Genomic DNA, 21,538 nt, shown 5'->3' on the forward strand with positions numbered 1-21,538 from the left:
AAAATTTTTTTTAAGATTTTATTTATTTGAGAGAGAGTGAGCAAGAGAAAGAGCATAGAGGGAGAGGGAGAAGAAGACTCCCTCCACTGAGCAGGGAACCCAACTCAGGGCTCGACTCCCGGACCCGAGATCATGACCTGAGCTCAAGGCAGATGCTTAAATGACTGAGCCACCTAGGCACTTCGTGACTAAAAAAAATTAAGTGATTTTTTGTTTAAGCTTTAACATTGCTTTCAAATGTTATGCAATAAAATTATACAAAAATAATTTCAGGCAATTATGGTTTTGTTATAAAAATGCTACCAGAATTCACTTTGTGCATAACAAAAACAGAACACATATTCATCTGCTCTAAAATTTATTTGCTTCCAAAGTCAAGAGAATTTACTTCTGGTTACGTTGCAAGGATTAGGATTAGATAAAGCACAAGCGATAGAGGGCTTTGAAAATCCACAAAGCAAGATTAATATGGGTTATCCATGGAGCTGGAAACACTGCACTCATTCTTCTTCGTAATGTATATGGTTTTTTTTTAAGTTTTTATTTTAATTCCAGTTAGTTAGCATATAGTGTAATACTAGTTTCAGGTGTACAGTATAGTGATTCAACTATTATTCCCTACATCACCCAGTGCTCATCACAACAAGTGATCCCCATCACCTATTTCACCCACTCCCCCTCCTACGTCCCCTCTGGTAACCTTCAGTTTGTTCTCTGTAGATAAGAATCCATTTTTTTGGTTTGCCTCTATTTCCCCCTGTTCGCTTGTTTTGTTTCTTAATTCCACATGAATGAACTCATGTGGTATTTGTCTTATCTTGTTTAGCACTATACTCTATAGATCCATCGTGTTGTTGCAAATGGCAAGATTTCATTCTTTTTTAATGCTGAGTAATATTCCATTATATGCATCTATGTTATGTTATCTATTATATATATGCCATATCTTCTTTATCCATTCATCAACTGATGGACACTTGGGCTGCTTCTGAATCCTGGCTATTATAAATAATGTTGCTCTAAACATAGGGGTGTTTGTACCCCCCCTATGAATTAGTGTGTCTATATTCTCCGGGTACTCAGTAGTGAGATAGCTGGATTATAGGGTAGTTCTATTTTTAACTTTTCTGAGGAAACTCCACACTATTCTCCACACTGTCTGTACTAGTTTGCATTCCACCTACAGTGTGCAAGGGTTCCGTTTTCTCCACATCCTCACCAACATTTGTTGTTTCTTGTGTTTTTGATTTTAGCCATTCTGACAGGTGTGAGGTGATATCTCATTGCAGTTTTGTATTTCCCTGATCATGAGTGATGTTAAACATTATTTCATGTGTCTGTTCGCCATCTGGATGTCTTCTTTGGAGAAATGTCTGTTCATGTCTTCTGCCCATTTATTAATTGGATTATTTGGTTTTGGAGTTTTGAGTCTCTTAAGTTCTTTAAATACTTTGGATACTAACTCTGTATCAGTTATGTCATTTGCGAACATCTTCTCCCATTCTGTAGGCTGCCTTTAGTTTCACTGATTGTTTCCTTCACTGTACAGAAGTTTTTTTTTTAATGTAGTCCCAATAGTTTATGCTATGCTCACTATAAGTGCAGCTAGCATCTGTCACCATACAATACCACTGCAATACCACTGACTTTATTCCCTAGGCTGTACTCGTCCTTATGACTTACTCATTTCATAACTGTTCTCTATATTTATGGGTCTGTTTCTGCATGTTTGTTCACTGGTTTGTTTTTTAGATCCCACATATAAGTGAAATCGTAAGACATGGATATTTTTTAAAAATCAATGAAACAGGGCACCTGGGTGGCTCAGTGGGTTAAGCTGCTGCCTTCGGCTCAAGTCATGATCTGATGGTCCTGGGATCAAGTCCCACATTGGGCTCTCTGCTCAGCAGGGAGCCTGCTTCACCCTCTCTCTCTCTGCCTGCCTCTCTGCCTACTTGTGATCTGTCGAATAAATAAATAAAATCTTTTTTTAAAAAATCAATGAAACATACATGTTGTATTTACCTGTGTTTACATATATGCTCTTCAGCTTCTATTACAACAATATGCAAGATATAATGACATTTTTGTGTTATTACACAGAACTCTGAAGGCTAGACTATACATTTAAGTTTCAAATAATGTAAAAACAAATTTCCAAATTTATTAGTTGTATATTTTAAATACAAAAATTTTAGAAGGCTGAAGGTATTATTACTGCCTTCATTAGTTATCCTTAAGAATGTACATAATAGTTCATACTAAAAAGGACACCTACTCTAATAAGATAAGTATGTGGAGAACACCAAGCTTAAAAATTTTAGTTATAAAATAGTAAGGGTAAGAAAAGAATATCTGTTGTTATTTTCTCATTTTGTTTTCCTTCCCCACATTAATACCAGCTAATATCCACTTACTATCTGGAATACAATAGAACCATGGAACATCAATACACAAAATACAAAAAAACAACTGTTAATTTATTTACAACCTCATTAAAAAATTTATAGAGTACTAAGGTCTGAGACAGACCATTACTTCCACAAATGTTCTACATAGTATACAGAGTTCTACAGTATTATAAAACAGAATTTTTGAAGAAGTAAAAGCAGAATTTTTTTTCTGGCTATGCTAATTAAATAGCTCATGCTAACATTACAGCATGCACAGGAGCTTCCTGATTCTAAGAGTGGAAAGTATTTTATTATTCATTTTTTTTTTGTAGCTACCTCAAAAGCTGTAAGGTAGGGGCAGGCCAACCTTTTCTGTAAAGGATCAAAGAGTAAAATACTTTAGGCTCTGTACCTATATACATTTCAGGTCTCTGCCATGTATATTCTAAGCAAACTTTAAAAGTGTTGTGAAACCACAGCTAGAAGGCCATGCAAAAATGGGCCCAAGGGCTGTAGTTTGCCAACTTCTTAGTAAGGCATACTTGTATCATACAATGCCCATTTTCTAATCACTGATGATGATGACATGAATTTTTAAAGCAAGTCTATTATAATTATTACACTTACTTATAGGCAATAACCCAGTCAACGTACTGCTGACTGCTTCATTTAAATCTTTCTAAATTCAAAGCATATTTCCCCAAATCTTTCACAAATCTATTTTAATATACTATGTATGAACACGCACACACTGAAGATTCCCAGTTCCAAATTTACCTTATTTGTAAAATAATTGGCAAAAAATGTATTTTTATTAAAACTCACATCAGGTGCTTTGAACTTAGATTACAGTTTCACAGCATAAAAATAATACTGTTTCATGTAAAAGACTCAGCTCATTAAATAAAGCTACAAAGCCTTAGTAAGAAGGGAAAGAAATGCTGATACAGGGAGAAGTCAAGTAAAGATTAAAAACCTATTGGACCACTCACAGAATGGATAATATATATAGTAATAACAGCTCTGTGGCTTTCCAGTACGGGAATATTCTGTTTAACTGTGATATGACATATGCTATATATGTTACCTTTGAAATTAATTAAAATAAGACACACGAAAATCAATACAATAATATGATTTAATTCTTGATGATTCAGTGATAACATGGTCCTTAAATAAGTAGGCCTGGGATCAGATCATGACTGCACTACTGCCTAACTATTATGTATAACCTCAAGTGGAGCGAAAAAGTACGTCATCTATACAGATATTATCTACTTTGATCACTTCTTCAGATCTTAAGCTTTATTCAGGGTCAGTCTCTTGCTCACTCAAAAGATGGAGTTGGTGGTTATGAACCAGTCCTTCCATCTAAGAGGCAGAAGAAAAAGCACTTTAATTCTATTCCCAGCCTCACTACTTTCTAGCTAGATGATGTGATCATTAAATCCCTCTGAGCTTAAGTTTCTTTTTAAGGTGAGTTTTGTACCACCTACCTTGCTGGGTCATTGTGACGTCAGAGATACTAAGAAAATCCTAAGATAAATTGTACTCGATAAATTATTATTTTTTTAAAGATTTAATTTATTTGAGAAAGAGAGAGTGGAGGGAGAGAAGCAGAGGCAGAGGGAGAGGACAAGCTGACTCTGCGCTGAGCACAGAGCTGGACTTCAGGCTTGATCTCACAATCCTGCGATCAAGACCTGAGCTGAAACCAAGAATTGTCTGTTCAACAGACTAAGCCACCCAGAGGCCCCAATAAATAATAATTATTAAGAAATTTATCCATCAAAAAAAAAAAAAGAAATTTATCCATCATTCCATTTCTCAGAACATTTATTTTCCCACAAAGACACAATTTTATTAACAGTGATTAGCATGCCAAGCTGGGCCATAAAAGTCTATCCAGCTCCCATAATTTGGCACATTTGCAGCTATCTTCTTTCTTAGTGTTTTCTTCACAAACCGTAAACGTATTCATTGTGTTGAAGTTTAAAAAGGTTTTGAAAGTGAACCACCATTCATTACATCATTTAGTTGGAAAGTTACCATACAAAGCTTCCACTGTTTAACTTAAAAACAAGACTATGTCTTTTCATGAAAATTTAATGCTATGTATTTCCTAAACGTTCCACCAGAGGGACCTCTTAACTTCTCAAAAATCAAAACAAACTTTCATTATCAAAAATGCTGAGTGAAAAAAATGAAAAAAGTTCAAGAAAAACACTGGAGGTTCAGAAAAAGAGTGTTTAATTTATTTAAATTAATTTTTATGTTTACTTAAATATCCTTTGAAAGAGAAAGTAGGAGAAATAAAATAAGAATGGAATATGAAGCATCAAATTCAAGAAAATAAAAAAAAAATTTATTGAGGTTTACTTATTCATTCATTTTACTCCACCAAACATTTATCATATTGTGCTTAAAATGCACTTTCAGTTGGGGAAAAATTAGCTTACACTCCTAGGAGTTCTGTGCTCCCTTTGGCCAAATTACTCCTGAATGCAAGAACTTAATTGTGTTGCTGGAGAGACCACAGTACAAATACATGAAATGTAGGATAGATCTCTCTCCAGAAGCGGGGAGACTACAATGTATGTATTATCATCATGGTTTTTGACATCAGCTTTGTAGTGAGGTTCTTCCATATTTATGCTAGAACTTGGATAAAATAAAATAAAAACACCAATTTTGTCTAGACTGGGCTAACATGGTCATTCCAAATCAGAAAGTAATTTGGCAACATACATCCAAAGAATTACAAAAGCTCATGCTCCTTAACAAGTAGTTTCCTTTCTAGAACTATTTTCCTAAGGAAACAATCAGAATATCAAATACAATATGCAAAGATTAGAGTGCTTTCATAATACTGACATACCACAAACCAATACAATGCAATACAATCAGTATTTTTTATAAAATTATATTATATATATTTATTATATTTACCCAGTGATAAAAAGAAGTTCAAAAACCTGAACAATAACATGACAAAATGCTTATGATAATTTTAAGGAAATAATATATAAACATTTGTAATAAGAAATATTTAGAATTTATAGTGATACTAATTGTAGGGATGAAAACGTAAGAAAAGACTAGAGAAAAAATGAACCAAAAATGAGTGGTTAACTTCAGGTGGTGAATTTGAAATGCTTTTTTCCTTTTGTTCCCATTAGTTAAATCATGAGCATGTTAATGTTACATTGAGAAAAATAAACACTATTAAAAATAGTATTTAAAAGTTTTATCTAGACCTTAAAATTTTATTTATAGGGTAAAATTCCTGTTTATTGGTTGTAACAAGCCATACCAGGTTTCACTGCATTTGAAAATACAAAGTAACTTCACTTAACTAATTAAGACTGAAATGAATCCAAAATCCTTTGTAAAAACTTACATTAGAAATTCTACTGAATTTAAGAAAAAAAAGTAAAACTCCATCTAAAACATAAAATAATTCCAAGGAAAAAAAATGAAAACCTTTTAAGACTAGAGTTCATTAATCTCAATTTTTTTAACTCAATACAGACAGTTTCCAACTCATCTCATGCATGGATATCCTCCTCTGCTGGCAATTTTTAGCAGGAATAATCTCTCATACCCCACTGCTGCCTGACATAGATTCTGACTTGTCCCAACCCTGCCTCTGTGTCCCTTCTTTTTACCTTTTCTTATTGCTCACCCAAAGTTTCAATCAAATGGGGGAGGAGGTGGTGGTACTTAATCATCCTTCCACGGGAAACCTTGCCTCTTCCTCAGCTCTAGCCCAACTATGAATCAGTCCCTATCCCACTCCAAGCTCTATCCCTTGCCTTTAATCCTTTAAATAGAGTATTCAGGAGCTCTTAAGAGTCTCAGGTTCTTCCGAAATGTAAATTAATCCTGTTCCAGGAATTTATGACCAACCGTTAACACATATCTGTGCAATTACCTCTCTAAGATATTTAACTGATTAAAAAAAGAGAGAGAGGAGAAAGCAAGAAGGAAGCACTGCTTCGGATCGGTTTTTCCTACTGCTAGAAGTACAAACGCTTTTAACTACTCATAAGGAACTACTTACTTGCTTTGGATTCCCACATGCTATGCCCTCCTTGAGGAATATTTTATTCTACATCCTTTGTAGACTACTTAATCCAATCCCTTCTTTGCTCCCACCCCCACAACCCACTTGGCAATTCTTCCATCCCTAAAACAAAGCCCCATAATCGGAACTCTACCTAATTTAAGATCTTTTTATATTCTGATTCTTTAGCTATCCAATCTATTAGCTATTACACTCTGCACAAATTTGTTATCAGTGTTCTCATCTAGGTCAAAACTGAAAATTCGAAGAAGAGAACAAGATAGGTTGAGAAGACAAATCCTGTAGCATGTTATTAGAAACCTCTTTCCAGGGGCGCCTGGGTGGCTCAGTGGGTTAAAGCCGCTGCCTTCGGCTCAGGTCATGATCCCAAGGTTCTGGGATCGAGCCCCGCATCGGGCTCTCTGCTCTGCGACAGCCTGCCTCCTCCTCTCTCTCTCTGCCTGCCTCTCTGCCTACTTGTGATCTCTGTCTGTCAAATAAATAAATAAAATCTTTAAAAAAAAAAAAAAAAGAAACCTCTTTCCAGAATGACCCAGATTTAATTAATTAATGAGCACAGAAAAAGAACCAAAATTTATGGGGAAGCTACTATAACCATCAGACACTGAGCAGTTCAGTTTCCCAACCACTCCAACAAGAATTAATAACAGTCCCACTTTCATGCTAAGAAGAAGGTACAGAGAGTGAAAGAACTTTATCAAGACACACAGCTTTTAAGTGTGTCTTTTTAAGACACACTTTTTAAGTGCTGACATGTGAATCCACATCTAATCTCCAACATATTATACTGTCTTAACTTAGTATTTTGGATATCTACATTAAGTAGATTTAGCTAATCTGAATTAAGTTAAAAACAGTCCACATTTCTCTTTTTTAACAAGTACTTCATGGGAAACTCATCACAACTTTGCTGAAAGCCTTCGAACTATACCATATTCTAGATTTAAAAAAAAAAGAAAGAAAGAGAGAGGGAGGCAGTGACATCAGCAAGACAGAATAGATAGCCCCAGACCATCCTTTTCCCATGGAGACACAAACTCAACAACACACAGACCAATTCACTTTGTAAGAAATCCAGAAACCAGTTAAAACGTTCCTGCAACCCAAGCAAGTGTGAAAATAGCAGCATGGAAGCCAGGAGGAAAAATGGTAGCCCTTGTTCACCAGAGCTCCGTCCAGTGGCACAACGTGGTGCACTGGAAGAAAATACCCAACTCTGGGCTTATCCTTGAAGAGGGGAAGAAAAGACTGAAACAGAAGTCTAATGTTCAGATTTTCTGAGGGGCTAACAGAAGGACTGGTTTCTGTCTTGCCTGAATCTAAGAACTGACAGGTAAGTGGACCAACTTGGAGGTAGCTGAGAACAAAGGCAATGGTTTGAACTAGTACCTACTCACTTGCCATTGCCCTTCTCCACAGCTCTAAGAAGAATGAGTACAAGAAAACCCCAAACTCTGGCTTCTCCCTAAGGAAAGATAGTGTTGAAGTATGTGTCCAGTGTCCCAAGTTCTCAGGGAGCCACCAAAGGGACTGGTTTCTGTATCACCTGTTTCAGAGCACTGAGGAGACCTGACATAGTCTAAAGGCCTGGGGTTTGCTGAGAACAGAAAAGAGCAGGACAGTTTGCGGCTGCTCCAGAGGACCCACAGTACAGCAGACAGACACCAGAGGGAGCAAGAGATTACAGGCTCCAGAAAAAAAAACAAACCTGCAAACCCTTTTTAGTTGGGAATTTGTACCCACAAAACTAGAGAAGATGGATGCATGCAGAGAAAAGGTTTGAGAGGACCTCAGAATCTCTATCTGAACTCATCGGTGAAGGTCTTCCCCTGCACAAGGGCAGTCACTAAAGGCTGGGAGATATGGCTGTGTCTTCCAATGTGCAGGTCTTGACAAAGTAATAAGGCACATGAAGGAAACAATACAACTGGGCCCAACTAAAGGAACAAAATAAGTCTCCAAAAACTGACCCTAAAGGAACTAAGACATAAGAACTACCTGACAAAAATTTCAAAACAACTGTCATAAAGATGTTCAATAAGCCCAGGAAAACAGCACATGAATGAAATGAGAATATCAATAAAGAGAGAAAAACTAAAAACAACTAAACAAATTCTAGAGCTGAAGAATAACTAAATTGAAAAATTCAATACGTGGGTTCATGGCAGACTTAGTCAAGCAGTAGAAAGAATCAAGGTACTCAAAGAGAAGTCATTTGAAATTATCCAGTCAGAGGAACAAAAAAAGAAAAAACAATGAAGAGTATAGGAAGCTTAAGGGTCTTATGGGACACATCACCACTCAGACCAATATATGTATTATGAAAGTTCCAAAAGGAAGAGAGAGAGAACAGAAAAAGGCAGAAAACTTCCCAATCCTGGGGAAAGAAATGGACATTCAGATTCAAGAAGCCCAAGACCTTTTTTTTTTTTAAGATTTTATTTATTTAACAGAGAGAGAGATCACAAGTAGGCAGAGAGGCAGGCAGAAAGAGAGAGGGAAGCAGGCTCCCCGCTGAGCAGAAAGCTGGACGCGGGGCTCCATCCCAGGACCCTGGGATCATGACCTGAGCCAAAGGCAGAGCCTTAACCCACTGAGCCACCCAGGTGCCCCAAAAAGCCCAAGAATTTTTTTATGGGATATAGCAAAAGTAGTATTAAGAGAGAAGTTCATAGTGATAAACAGCTTCATTAAGAAAAAAAAAAAAGATCTCAAGTAAACAACCTCAAGGAACTAGAAAAAGAATAAACTAAGTCCAAAGTTAGCAGAAGGAAATATTAGAGTAAAAATAAATAAAAGAGAGAATAGAAAAAAATAAGAGTGGGTTTTTTGAGATCAGCAAAACAGCCTGGAAAGAAAAAGAAAGAAAATTCAAAATCAGAAAGAAAAGAGAAGATATTGAGTCTATGTCACAGAAATACAAAGGATTGTAAGAGACTACTTATTAAGTACTTATTAAGTATTTAGATATTAAGAACAATCAATTGCCAACAAAATGAATAACCTAGAGAAAAAAAAAGATAAATTCCTGGAAACATATAACCTACCAAGACTGAATCACAAAGACAGAAATTCTCAACAGACCTATAACTGGTTAGGAGATTCAATCAGTAATCAAAAACCTTTCAAACAAGAAGAACCCAGGACTCAATGGCTTCACTGGAGAATTTTACCAAACATCATTAATCCTTTTCAGTTTCTTCCAAAAAATTAAGAGAAGGAAACATTTTCACACTCACTTTATGAGATCAATATTATTCCGATGCCCAAGCCAAACAAAAACACCGTAAGAAATGAAATACAAATCAATGTCCTTAATGAATCAGATGCTAAAAATCCTCAACAAAATGCTAGCAAACTGAATTCAACAGCACATTAAGAGGATCATATACCATGATCAAGTAGGATTTACTCCTGGAATTCAAGGATGGTCCAACATACAAAAAACCAGTAGAAGGACACACATTAACTGAATGAGGATGAAAATCACATGCTCCTCTCAACAGATGCAGAAAAAGCATTTGACAAAATCAATACCTCTTCATGATTAAAAATACTCAACGAAGTAGGAATAGAAGCAAATTACCTCAATATAATAAAGACCAGATATGAAAAGCTCACAGCTAATATCATTTCAACAGTGAAAAACTGAAAGTTTTTTCCTTGAAGAATAGGAACAAGGCCAGGATAAGGAAATCCACTGTTGTCATTTCTATTCAATACATAATAATGGAAATCCCAGCTAGAGCAATTAGGTAAGATAAGGAAATAAAAGGTAACCAAATCGGAAAGAAAACAGAAAAATTATCTGTTTACAGATTACATCTTATATACCACAGATTACACATACACACAGAGACACATACTATCGCTCACATACTCTCACACACAGAATAAGCAAACTTAGAATAAGCAAACTGAACAAAGTTTGCTGGATAAACAAATAAGCATACAAAAACAGTTGCACATTTATACACTAAAAATGAAAAAACAGGAACAGAAATTAAGAAAATCCTATTTATAACAGCATCAAAAGAATATTTATGAATGAATTTACTAAAGAGGTAAAGACTTGTACACAGAAAACCACAACACACTAAAAGAAATTCAAGACACAAATAAATGGCAATACATCCCATGCTTATGGATTTAAAGACTTAATATTGTTAAAAAGTCCATGCTACCCAAAGTGTTCTACAGATTCAATGCAATCCTCATCAAAATTCCAGAAACAGAAAAATCAATCCTAAAATTTATATGGAGCCACAAAGGATTAGCCAAATAGCCAAAACAATTTCGGGCAAGAACAAAGATGGAGGCCTCACATTTCCTGACTTCAAAGCATTTTACAAAGCTATAGTAATCAGAACACTATGGTACTTCCATAGATAGACACAGTATAGTTGATTGATCTTCAACAAGGATGCTAAGAACACACAATGGGAAAAGGACTCTCTCTTTGAAAAATGGTGTTGAGACAACCGGATTTCCTAATGCAAATGAATGAAACTGGACCCTTATCTTACACTATACACAAAAATCAACTCAACCAATTAAAGACTTAAACGGAAGACATGAAAAGATAAAATTCCTAGAAGAAAAGCTTTATAACATTGGTCTTGGCAATGATTTTTGGGTTAGGACACAAAGCACAGGCAATAACAACAAAACAACAGACAAGTGAAACGACATCAAACTAAACAGCTTCTGCAAACAAAGAATCAACAGAGTGAAATGGCAACCCAGGGAATGAAAGAAAATATTTGCAAGCCATATCCAAAATAAAGAAAGGACTTCTACAACTCAATAACAAAATCAAATAACCTGATTAAAAAAAATATATATATATATAAAAGTATCTGAATAAACATTTCCCCAAAGACAAACAAATGTCTGATAGGCATAAGAAAAGGTGCTCAACATCACTAATCATCAGGGAAGTGCAAACCAAACTGCAGTGACATATTCCTTATACTGGTGAGGATGGCCATTATTAAAAAACAAAACAAAAAAAACAGGTGTTTTTGAGGACATGGAGAAAAAGGGACCCTTGGAAAATGTCAGTGGGAATATAAAACAGTATAATCACTACGAAAACCAGCATGGAAGTTCCTCAATCATATGTAAATTCCACTTCTAGGTATTTACCCAAAAGAACTGAAAACAGGATCTAAAGGATACCTGCACTCCACGTTCACTGCAGCATTATTCACGATCATCAAGAAGTGAAAACAACAGAAACCTCTATCTACAGATCAATGGATAAAGATAATGTGGGGGTGTGGGGAGGGGTGTGTGTGTGCATGTACACTCATGTGTGTGCAATATTATTCAGCCTTAAAAAAAAAATCCTGCCCATCTTAACACTCATCCACCTTAAAGCTCTGTACCCTTCCTTTTATATAGTAATTCCTAAAAGATTACATACAGTAATTTAGAAAATTTATCTGTGAATTCTCTTAGTACCCTGAGATGACATTAATCTGGAGCAGAAGATTTAAAATAAATGACAATGGGTAGATGCTTACTTCCTTTCTTACATGCTACTTACCTATCTCAATTTCAAACAAACAGTTGTTTGTACCTGTTTGTACACTTTCCAAATTAATTTTATGGGAGAATGTTCTAAAACAAACTAAAACAAAACACGTTGAGTAATTCTGCTTTCTGTATCTGTTCACATTACACCAAACAACACGCCCAAGTTTGTAACAGTACAATTAAAGAAATCAAATGCATGGTACTTTTGTACAAGTTGTAATAATTTATATAAACTTAAAGAATATAGCTATTAAAATTCTAATTGTACTGCTTACTTTTAAATATGCAGCTGCCTCTTGGACAGAAAGTGTTCTCTGACTAGAACTGCCACATTCATGATCTCCTGGAAAGATTAGCATATTATTAATTTTGAATCAGTACCATGTTAAAGAGAAGAAAACAAACATGATTAATCAAATATTTTCAAATTACACAATTAAAGGTCATATTATCATCAATAAAGAAAGAAGATAAATACTATTTAATTTCCTATAAAAAAATCCAGTAGGTAATATAAACAAACATTTATCTTTACATAAACCACAATCTTTAAATGCATTTCTAACCAGTCCAGATAGGAACACATCTTCTTCTATTTCTAACTAAATCACTGGCCAGAATAAGAACCACGTCACACTGATGCCTTTCCACAGATCTTGGCACACAGAAGGTTCCCCAAAGATTCACTGTTTACCAAGAGGGGAAATTCATTTTGGTAACTTACACATCTATTATGAAAGCTAATAGTTCAAGGATTCAAATAAGTTTGAATTAAAATGTACATTCTATGTATAAAGACAGTGCTATGCCTATCTTTAGCAAGGTATGTGCGTGCCTTAAAAATTATTATAACACAGATCAACAGGGAAATAAGATACAAACTTCTACCTATGATCTGATTTCTACAAAGAAATGCAGTACATACAAAACCACATTTTTCCTTTCTCACAACTATGTATAAAAGACTACAAAGCCTTTTCTTTCAGGTTGATCTGTGGTTATTAGAAATCAATTTCCTTATACTGAACTTCAATTATAAGTTCTTTCTGTCCTGTTTCTCTTCAAATGGTTTTTTAAAAAAAATTTTTTAACTTGAAAGTACAGTAGTTCAAGTAAACTCCTTGATAAATTTTCCTATTATAAAAGTAGCAATATTCCTATTATCAGCCTTGTGCAAGCAGTTAGATTTTAATGGTCATAATCATAAAAAAGGAAGAAATACCTATTAAATAAACAAGTAAAAGTCTTCAAACTTTATGACGCATCCTCCAAGATTCAGTTTCCACAGATCTACTGCAGAGGTCAGCAAACCACGGCCCATGGCCAAGTCTGCCCTACCACTGATTTTTTATAAATGAAGTTTTATTGGAACACAGCCATACTCATTCATTTGCCTATTATCTATGGCTGCTTTCATGCTATCATGGCAGAATTCAGTAACTCTTACAGAAATAACTCTAGCACAGAAAGCCCAAAAAAACTACCTGGCCCCTTCACAGAAAAAAGTTTGCTGACCCCGCTTTAAAGGAAGAAATGTATGTATCTTTAAAAGTACCCCAGAGTATGCCCATCCAGTACACTGAATAAAACAATGCCATAGAGACAACTGTAGAAGCCTGTGGTAGCCAACATCTGGTATTCCCAGCCAGAGTATATACTTAACCTATTTCTGCATACCACAGCACACCAAATAAATGTCATGAGCTTGCAGTATATGAATACGATAGTAAGTCAGTTAATTGTAAAGAAGGCTTTTAGTGATATACAAAGAATTATGAGCATAAAAAAACTGACCAAAGTTAAGGATCCACGTCCCCCTCAAAAAAAAACAAAAAACAAAAAACAAACCAAAGGCTGATATGAGGATGGGGAACTAAAAGGATCTCAAATGCCTCCATTCCACCAAAAAACTTGCATATCTATCTTCTACCAGTGATCTGATTTCTACAAAAGGATCTACATACGAAAGTTTAGAAAACCACATTTTTTTCTGTAGCTTCTTTAACAAGAAGATAATCCAAATCTCTTCTTTTAGATTATATGTGAAATAAGAATACTAAAAAAAAGCTAAGGTAATAAGCAGGTAAGCTGCTACTACAGCTTACAGATGTTAAAAGACTTATTAAGAGCAGAATATGAAGAAAATGCAAAGAATCCATAGAAAAAATCCTAGAATATATTTATTTTATCCCAGGAAATGATACCTAATCAACCAGCAAAGGAAAATCTGCACTTTTATATTTAACCCAGGGTTTCAGTTAATTTACTGCTTACCCAATTTAACTGATATGTAAGCTTTCAAAATTTATTATTACTATTAATGCAATAAAGAAATTTGATTGACTTTAGAATTATCTAATATATATTTCATCTAATACATATGGGCAGGCAGGAAAAAAGGCCTTAATTAAATATATCTATAAAATAAAAACTATTCTGTATAGGTAACAAAAACATCTAAAGAGAAAATCCACAAAGATAACACAAGACTTGGGAAAACTATTTTCTACTGATATAACATGCTACATATACAAATTAATTTTCAAAACACTTTGACATTATGAATGTTAAAACGATTACCTGCAAGCTGTGCCAATCGATCATGAAGCTTGTATAAAGTGTTCATCAGAAGATTTTTCTTACTTTCCTAAAAGTAAAAGGAATTATAAAATATCTAATTCAAAAACATGTACCAAATTATTTTATTAAAAAAACAGTAAATAATTTAAAATCATAAAAGCTCATAATCCAAAGACAAATTCACATTTCAAGAATGGCTACCATATTTAAAAAAAAAAAAAAAAACAGGGCGCCTGGGTGGCTCAGTGGGTTGAAGCCTCTGCCTTCTGCTCAGGTCATGATCCCAGGGTCCTGGGATCGAGCCCCTCATCGGGCTCTCTGCTCCACAGGGAGCCTGCTTCCTCCTCTCTCTCTGCCTGCCTCTCTGCCTACTTGCGATCTCTGTCTGTCAAATAAATAAATAAAATCTTTAAAAAAAAAAAAAGGAGTATAAAAAAAACAAAAAACATTAGAATCTAAGTCATTACTCTAAACATTTTATTTTCTTGAGGACTGACTGAGAAATTGGCACTAAGGTTAGTGCTAAAAAAAGGTCTTATGTACAACAAACTCCCCCAAACACCAAAGCAAAGCTCCCAATCCTCTTTTATATGATACACACTTATATATATTGTTCTTATGAGATTTCAAGCCTGCCCTTCATGTTTTGTCTTAATCTGATTCAGCCACACAGTAAGGGAATCAGTATTGATACTTTGATCATCAACCTCTCTTAGCCCCCCCAAAAGAGGTCCTGTATAAATTTATGAACCATTAAAGCAAGATAAACATTTAATGAGTATCTAGTAATAGGAGTTAAGAACTATTCTCAGCAAAGCAAGAGGCCCAGTAAACAAGACGGTTCCTGCTCTCAAGGGCAAAAACATACTTAGGTGCTCAAGCCGCAAACAAAGCATAATATAAATACAGAATAGAAAGGGAAGGGAAGATCCATTTATGGAAGAAAGAATATTTGAGTTGGGCTTCACAGGAAGAACAGAATTGACTAGCGTTCTAGGCAGAAGAAACAGCAAGATGAGCAAAGGCATAAAGGGACTGGTTATGTTTCTTACATAACCAGTCGCCTACTTTGATTCAGCACACTACTGGAAAATAGTTTGGGATCAACTGCTACGAACAAGACAAAGAGTTTGACTTCATTCTAAAAACTCTGGAGGAGGAAAATAAAACAGACTTGTGCATCAGGAATAGTACTTTAGCTTTTTTTCTCCCTCAACTCTCTCAAGCAGATTCTGAATTAAGCCAAACCTTATCTTCTTGTAAGTTTAAAAATCCCAACTGTTAAGCATCAGACATCAAAAAGTAACTGCTTAGGCTGAAAGTCAGGATTCTGAAAGCTATGCATTTGTGATATATGAAACCACAAATCATTTTTAATAAAGATGTTCAATATAATAAGATGAGAAAGAGTTCTAATGATAGTACAGCTTGTGGACTTGATACATAAAACCAAGGTAAATCTGATTAAGTTTTGGAATTAAAGTAGCTAAGAGTTTTGAAGTTTATTTCCTCCCTTATCTGGAAAAGGAACCAATTTCCTTTTCTTTCATATGTCCTGATCACACCCATTCTCACTCCTCCCCTTTCAAAAACAAAACTAAATCCAAAAATTTGACACCTGTGCTCTGTGATTCCATCTCTAATGAACACCAGAGGCCTGGAAATAAACTTCATCTTTTGGGGGCGCCTGGGTGGCTCAGTGGGTTAAAGCCTCTGCCTTTGGCTCAGGTCATGATCTCAGGGTTCTGGGATCCACCCGCGTCGAGCTCTCTGCTCAGCAGGGAGCCTGCTTCCCTTCCTCTCTCTCTGCCTGCTTCTCTGCCTACTTGTGATCTCTGTCTGTCAAATAAATAAATAAAATCTTTAAAAAAAAAAAAAACTTCATCTTTTGATTCACAGATATTAACACTGACTAGATAAGTAGAAAAAATTACAAAATCTAATCAAATGTAATTGAATCCCATAAGACAATAAACATATTGTTAAATTCTCACATAGAGAATTTAAGCACCCACAAAGCTGAACTATAATTTTTTCCAAAATTATTTTCCAATGACAAGTTATTCAAAATGACCATCTTTATATTACAAGGGTCTCAAGGGCATGATCAACTAAATTATGATCTAAATAGTTTTTATGTAGTATGTTATTAATGTGATAAATTTTGAGGAAGAAAAAGAAAAGCTTTGGTTCAGTTACCTTTAGCACCAATATGTTAAACTAGAAATAAATCTAAAAAACATGTAAGTTAAATTTTAAAGTTACATCCTTATAGAAAACTTATATTGGCTTATAGTTTCATTACAGTCATCTTCTATTCTGACTGCTTTTCCAATTGTCTCCTAACATTCAGCTTAAAAGGTATCTCATGCTGGCCTTCCTAATCACCCTGAAAACCAGTTTAAAGATCTACAAATAAATCCATACTTAAAGTAAGCTTTCAAGTAACCCTTCATTAAACAAAAATGATTTTATACTGTAATTTGAAATAGCTACCTTTCAACCGTGTATTTTGGTAAGGTCCCATTCTCTGAAGCAAAGTTCTCGTTCTTGGGTGGATAAAAATCAAACTATAGGGCAATTTTCCCAAATTCTCTCATATTTGTCACCTTTAAATAGTTCCTCCTATTCTCAGCCAATTTTCTCAAGGAAATTTTCAACTGTTTGTTAAGTCTCTCATTAAATGATAATAATGGATTTTCAACACTTAGCATGGTGCCTGGCACAGAATAAGCACTCAATATAAGTGAAGCATCGTTATCTACATTACAATTATTACTGTTATTTAGAGGTTCGGACCTTCAGTTTCTCCCAGGGGGAAAATTATATAAAAGAAAATAAGGTCTTGTATTTCCAATGTGCAAAAATGAGTATATTGTATAGATTTAAATGATGATGCCAACTGCAACATTATACTTACTATCAAAGTGAGAAAATCAACCTTTTTTAAAACAAGTATCAATCACAATAGAATACTACTAAACATAAACATAGTCAATACAAAATCCCACTCTAACAATCTAAAGTAATATTCTATGGATTTGATTACACATTATTACATATCCTTTAAGCACAACAAATAATGTTTTATATACAGGTCTATATTACTGTCAATTCCTATAGTAAATTAATAACTAATTGTGCACTATAATATAAGCTCAAATACCTTAACTTTTGAAGTGCCTTTAATGATGGTAAGTGAAAAATATTTTCAGGTGAGTAAAACTTAGGTTAAAATTAGTAATACAGATCCTTTAAATTAAAAGAAAAGGAATCATAAATAGGTAGCCTAAGAAACATGCCTTCCTGATGGCTGAATAGGCATGCCTATGAACAAAAGATCCAGAGAGACAAGGTGGGGGCAAAGATGACAAAAATTGTCAAGAATATCCAGCAACTTAAACAGGCATACCTCTAAAGGTTAAGACCTGATCCCCAGATAACATACCAATACCATTTCACTTGGCAGTTGACTTTTACCTTAAGGTGATAAATAATTCAGCTCTTAGGAGAAAATGTGTTTCAGATTTACTTATATTACCATTGAAGAATACTCAAAATAAGAAAATTGTTTCAGTTTAAAAGAACTCTTAAATTAGCATTTTTTAGTTGACAATCATCCTAATACTTTTATCATATAAAACATGAGATAAAATATCAGTATTATGATTTTCTACTTACTTGTATTTTTCCAAATGTTCCATCAAAGGGGTTTTTTACTATCAAGGAAAGAAAAAAAGAGAACTATTAGCATCATTTGAGAATGAGAATGAAAATCCCCCTAAACAAGCCCTCTGAAATGCCAGCATGTACTCTGCTAAAACTGAATGTAACACGCAAACAAAATCTAAACAAACTGATGATAACAAAAGTCAGGAAAGTAATTTTTGAGACTTACTGTATTCACCATTCTTACTCTGAACCTGTGGTTTTCTCTATAATAACTGAGAGCAGTGCTCTGGTGTGTATGAACATCTGGGTTCAAGTCCCAGGTCCATCACTTACTAGTAAGCAACGTGACCATGAACTCAAATCTACTACTTAGCTACCCTAAGTTGTAGTTCCTTCTCCTATAAAGAAAGGATGTAGCGATGATACCTACCTTATAGAGCTGTTGTAAAGATTAAATGAGATAAACCATATAAAATGCTTGCCTTAGTGTCAAGCACTTAATACATGTTACCTATTACCGTTACTGACTACATTGCTTCTACCAAACTTGTTTTCTCAAAATACAGACTGAAAGCAGTTACTACTTAAGGAAATCTACAAGATGCTTTTTAAAACTAAATTCTTTCAAAATTCTTCTAATGATTTAAAAAAACTTCCTACTCATTGCTAACATCTGGAAAATTGGCAAGAAATAAGAAACAAATACAGATCAAAGTAGCTAAGAACTGTCTTGGGATTAAATAACTTTGTATTGCCACTATATATTATAAAAAGGATATAACATGTTCCATCTAACTTCCCTATACCCAGCTCCTCTAAAAAAGATACAAACAAAGGGCGCCTGGGTAGCTCTGTGGGTTAAAGCCTCTGCCTTCTGCTCAGGTCATGATCCCAGGGTCCTGGGATCAAGCCCCGCATCGGGCTCTCTGCTCTGTGGAGAGCCTGCTTCCTCCTCTCTCTCTGCCTGCCTCCCTGCCTACTTGCGATCTCTCTGTCAAATAAATAAATAAAATCTTAAAAAAAAAAAAAAAGATACAAACAAGTTTACAACTAAGTGTGTAGTATCTCTCATGGTTATTATTTAGAATCTCATCCTTAAATCAAATATTTGAAAATTACATGCAAAAATATTCAGAGCTTTCAGATTCCTGGATATCTATAATCCAGGTCACAACTAAGACTAACTGAGCCTACAAAGTAGTTCACACTGACCAGGTTTCTTTTCTGAGGTTCTTTTCTATTTTTATTGAGAAAACAGGAAGTCCCATAGGAACCAGGAACTGCCTGATTCTAAGAAAGTTTCATTTGTGAAACCAGTTTAACAAGGTACAAAAAAAAGCAAGGAAAAATGTATACTGAGATCATCTAAAGGGATTTTGCTAATGGATTTTTAGACATTTTTCTAGAGTAACAGGGTTTTAATACTGGAAAAGAAAAATTTTTGAATGATATAAGATCAAAAGTATTCAGTAGGGGACTAGGAAGAAGAAAAAATATAGCTTAAGGATTAAATAAAATGTTATGAATCACAATAGGCTTGTACTAAAAAGATACTTTAATAACATTAATTTTTATTAATGTAAAATTGAATTTAAAATAAAGCTATATTAAGTACAATATATTACAGAAAATGGCTTGATAATCTATTTAAAATAAACTGGTCGTACAATACCAGAACAACAAGGATTTTATTTGCCCTTTATAAGAGTAACTCTAAAAAAATATTAAAACATGCAATTCTAAAAAACAGGTTTTAATGTTTATGAAGAAAAGCCATGATAGCCTTATTTCTTTGACCGTATACAAAATAATTTTTTGTCAAGAATATTAAATGGAGAATAAACTCTTCAAGTATCTCTATGAAAGTATTACCATAGATTGTAGACGTTCTCCCACTAGACTGTCCCACTGTGAATTTCTCACTACAGGGACCATGTGTCATGCATATTTGTGTGCTGGGAGCCAAGCACAGTACTATACAAACAATTAGTGCTCAAAAAGTTCTGGCTGTGCTATCCAGGTTAAATCCACACTTCTTTATTCTACCCTGTGTATTAATACTGCAGAAGGCTGCGAAGGGTAAGCTCCAAGCAACTTGGGGCCGGAGGTGGGGGTGGATAGGATAACAAAGAAAGCTATAGAGAAGAACAGTTATTCTGCTGAAAGAACTGCTCTGTCCTTTATATCCTGCTAGATGTCTGCCTCTTGTCTAACAGGATGAGATACCTGATAGATACCTGTATCTTAATATATTTTCCATCCTACACACCTTATGTCAAAAATTTTTCCCCCAATTTCCTATGACAACCACCAGCATTTCACAGCATAACCAAGTGGCTATAAAAATCAAGAAAAATAAAAGGGCACTCATTAAAAAGGACATAATGAAACATGTACGATGAATAGAAAATTAAAAGGACTTTATCACGAATTACAAAATATTTGAATACATCAAAGTGTACAGTGTAGATTCATGGCAATACTGGGCAAATAACTAATTTCATTGTGGGGAATGTACTTAAGCACTTGTCTTCGAAGTCTTTTGTTCATAGTATTACAGTTTTTTCCTTGATTAGTTTCCTCATTCAGCACTGCACTTTTTCTTTTTACACTAAAATATCTTCCTTAAGAGAGATAACAGTTCATAAATACTAGGATGTATATTTGTAAATAAGCTTCATATTATGTTGTGACAGATTTTTACGGTGTTGTTTGTTCTTGGCATACTGTGACATATCTGCTGATAGACATTCCAAAGTTTATGGGAAATATGGGTTCAAAACTCTACACTACTGTATAGACCATGATGAGGACTAATAAGATTTAGAAAACATAAAAATGGGACTACTGGGTCAATGGAGAAATCAAACTAAACTGTCAAACCAAACTGTCAACCAGTTATTTATCTTTTATGGCAAAATTACCGTGTAATCAAAATGCTTGCTGTGAAGATGCTTACAGCAAAACTACCTAGAACCACAACTGTCACCTATTAAATGAACAGACATACTAAGTTAACAAGTAGCCTTGAGATTAAGTTTCATAAAGAAAACCCCATCTAAAAATAGCAAGTCTAAAAAAACAAAAGCCCTCATTTATAAAAGCAGCATCTTTTTCCCAAAATTTTTTCTTATTTTTAAGTAATCTCTACACCCAGCATGGGGCTTTAAACTCACGACCCTGAGATCAAGAGTCTTGTGCTCAACCGAGCCAGCCATGCATCCTTAAAAACAGCATCTTTATACATCTAACTTTTCTTCCCCCA

The 21,538-nt window shown here is 34.6% G+C and overlaps 1 protein-coding gene across 4 annotated transcripts in view; it reads right to left on the bottom strand.

Annotated features, from left to right (window-relative positions):
* LEMD3 (LEM domain containing 3) overlaps positions 1 to 21,538 on the bottom strand; it is a 78,920-nt gene that overhangs the window by 32,660 nt on the left and 24,722 nt on the right. For all 4 annotated transcript variants that reach the window (XR_006819507.1, XR_006819506.1, XR_006819508.1 and 1 more), the window contains exons 2-4: positions 18,283 to 18,320; positions 14,602 to 14,668; positions 12,297 to 12,364 (exon numbers count right to left, since the gene is read on the bottom strand). Coding sequence is in view for 1 of the 4 variants with exons in the window: in XM_046010780.1 (XP_045866736.1) it covers positions 12,297 to 12,364; positions 14,602 to 14,668; positions 18,283 to 18,320 (173 nt within the window). In the remaining 3 variants the exon portion in view is untranslated. The remainder of the gene's footprint in view (positions 1 to 12,296; positions 12,365 to 14,601; positions 14,669 to 18,282; positions 18,321 to 21,538) is intronic.

This window comes from Meles meles, chromosome 7 (assembly GCF_922984935.1).
Source record: "Meles meles chromosome 7, mMelMel3.1 paternal haplotype, whole genome shotgun sequence".
NCBI lineage: Eukaryota > Metazoa > Chordata > Mammalia > Carnivora > Mustelidae > Meles > Meles meles.